Source organism: Heterodontus francisci, chromosome 21, assembly GCF_036365525.1.
Source record: "Heterodontus francisci isolate sHetFra1 chromosome 21, sHetFra1.hap1, whole genome shotgun sequence".
Lineage (NCBI taxonomy): Eukaryota > Metazoa > Chordata > Chondrichthyes > Heterodontiformes > Heterodontidae > Heterodontus > Heterodontus francisci.
The window spans coordinates 38,258,328-38,260,562 of NC_090391.1; the positions used below are offsets into that span (position 1 = coordinate 38,258,328).

Consider the following 2,235-nt stretch of genomic DNA (forward strand, 5'->3'; position numbering starts at 1 on the left):
TTATGTTGCTATCCTGGTCGTGAGGGAGACCACCAATGGACAGGGCTGCTGGTGGTGCTTTTCCCTTATGCTTTCCACTGCATCATTGGCTGTGCATGGTGAGCGAGGCTGGAGAACCTCAGACGCTGCCTCCGTCAATTGTGCCGTTGCCATGTGGAACAGCCTCTGCTACCACTTCACATTCATCATGGGGAACAGACCCCTCCCAATCCCAGTCTCAATGATGAAGAGACCCTGCTCCCATACAACTGCTGTGATGTGAAACAGGCACCGCCCAGAATCTCCAGTCACCATGGGGACCAGGCACCGACTCTCTCTTCATTGAGCAGGGCAACAGGCCTCGGTAAATCCCAGTCATCACGGGGAACTCTGCAAAGCTTCATTCCCCCGGCCACCATGGGTAATAGGTCCCCTCCCCACTCAATTTCCACCATGGGAAAGAAGCCCTACCACCACACCCCACCCACTAATAGAACAGGCTCTGCTGCCACTCCATCACAACCATGCCGAGCAGGCCTCACCCCAGCCCACCCCCCGCCCTCCCCCGGCTGTATCCATGGGGAATGGACCCTGCTACAAATTCATCATCACTATAGCGACTTCCCACAGCTCCCAATTATCCGTCACACTTGGGAACAGGCTCCGCCCACCCTGAGACGTCACCATGGGGGACAGGCCAAACTGCTTCTTCAACAAGGCGGACAGGGCACTCCCAGCACTCTCATCATAGAGACACAAACCGCAACTGCTCCATCACCATAGCGGAAGAACATGATCCTGCTCTGTCACCATAACAACGGGCCCCGCCCCTAGCTCTGGCACCACAGCGATAGCCTCCACCCTCAATCTGGCACCATGGCAGCAGACTCTGGCAATGGTTGGTGGAAGTGTGAAAGAAAATGACAAGCTGCTGGAAATAACCAGTCATTTCTTTATTTAATTCATAGAACAATTTGAGAAAAGGGATATGTCAGCACATTCTTCAACTGCTCTCTGAACTGAGTCTGGGTCAGTGCATAAATCGCAGTGTTTGTGCAGCAACTCAGGAGCTGCAGCATGAAGCTCAATTGTATCAGATAAACGGGTACTGATGGAACCATAGGCTCCGAATCCTGTATTCTTTGCCACATCGTATGCACCATTAACACAGCCCATAAGAGTATGAAATTGGCCGAGATAATGAGCAGCAAAATTATGGATTTCCTTCGATTCTCCAGCTCTGGGTCTCTGCGACACTCCCTTCTGCTGTGGGCTCGGAGTCTCCTGCGACATCTGCTGCTCACAAAAATGTGTCGGATGGTGAAAGCATTGAGCAGCAGAATCACCACAAATGGGACACAAGGGGTTAGAATGTGATGGAGGAACTCGATTGTTGCCCAGACATGAGAGAAATAAACATACCTATTTGCATAACAAAACCAGGGTCTGTTCGCCTTCGAGTACCAACCTGTCAACATAAAATACCAGAAAATGTTCTTTAAGCAGCTCAGCACATTCACAGTTCCCAGAACCACAGCCGCCGTTTTCTCGGTGCAATATTTACTTTTCAGCTTCTGGCAGCAAATGGCCACAAATCGATCAAAGGTGAAGGTGACCGTAAACCAAACAGAACAGTCTGTAGCTGCATGAAGCAGGACAGCATGGATATTACACATGCGTACGGCCAACAGGAATTGAAACTGTTTTGGATAAACAATGGGAATGTGCCTCAAAAGAAGGTCGAGGATAATGACAAGTAGATCCGCCACTGCCATGGCCACTAAGTAGCGAGTGACACATTTGGAGAGACCGCACTTACCCCGATACAGGATCACAATCGTCATCAAGTTAACTGTGAGGAAGTGAAACAAACAGAGAAATTATACATCAGGCTGGGAGCAAAGTTAACATTTTTGACTGAATACATATCGAGAGTTACAGATGTGTTCCTGTGCCCAATGGTGCATTTAAATGGGTATACGTAAAAAAAAAACTGAATGGTTCCTATTGGCTGGAAGGCGGAAGAGATTAAACTGGAAAGGGGTTATGCTGAACTGAAATTGCTGAACTCAGTATTGATCAAAATCCTGCAATCCCTCCTTTCCCATGCCGAGTTTAAAAACAGCCCAAGTTCCAGCGAATTTCACTGATCTAAAACAGATTTTCCTGTTTCTTTCTCCACAGATGCTGCCAGCCCTGTCGAGTCGTTTCAGCATTTTCTGTTATTATTCCAGATTTGTGGCTTCTGCAGCAATC

The 2,235-nt window shown here is 48.7% G+C and overlaps 1 protein-coding gene across 1 annotated transcript; it reads right to left on the minus strand.

Moving 5' to 3' along the window:
• Positions 1-941: 941 nt before the first annotated feature.
• Positions 942-1,754, minus strand: LOC137381096 (C-X-C chemokine receptor type 5-like). Its single transcript, XM_068053485.1, has one exon. It carries the CDS (start codon positions 1,752-1,754, stop codon positions 942-944), a length of 813 nt encoding a protein of 270 aa, XP_067909586.1.
• Between the last annotated feature and the right edge of the window lie 481 nt (positions 1,755-2,235).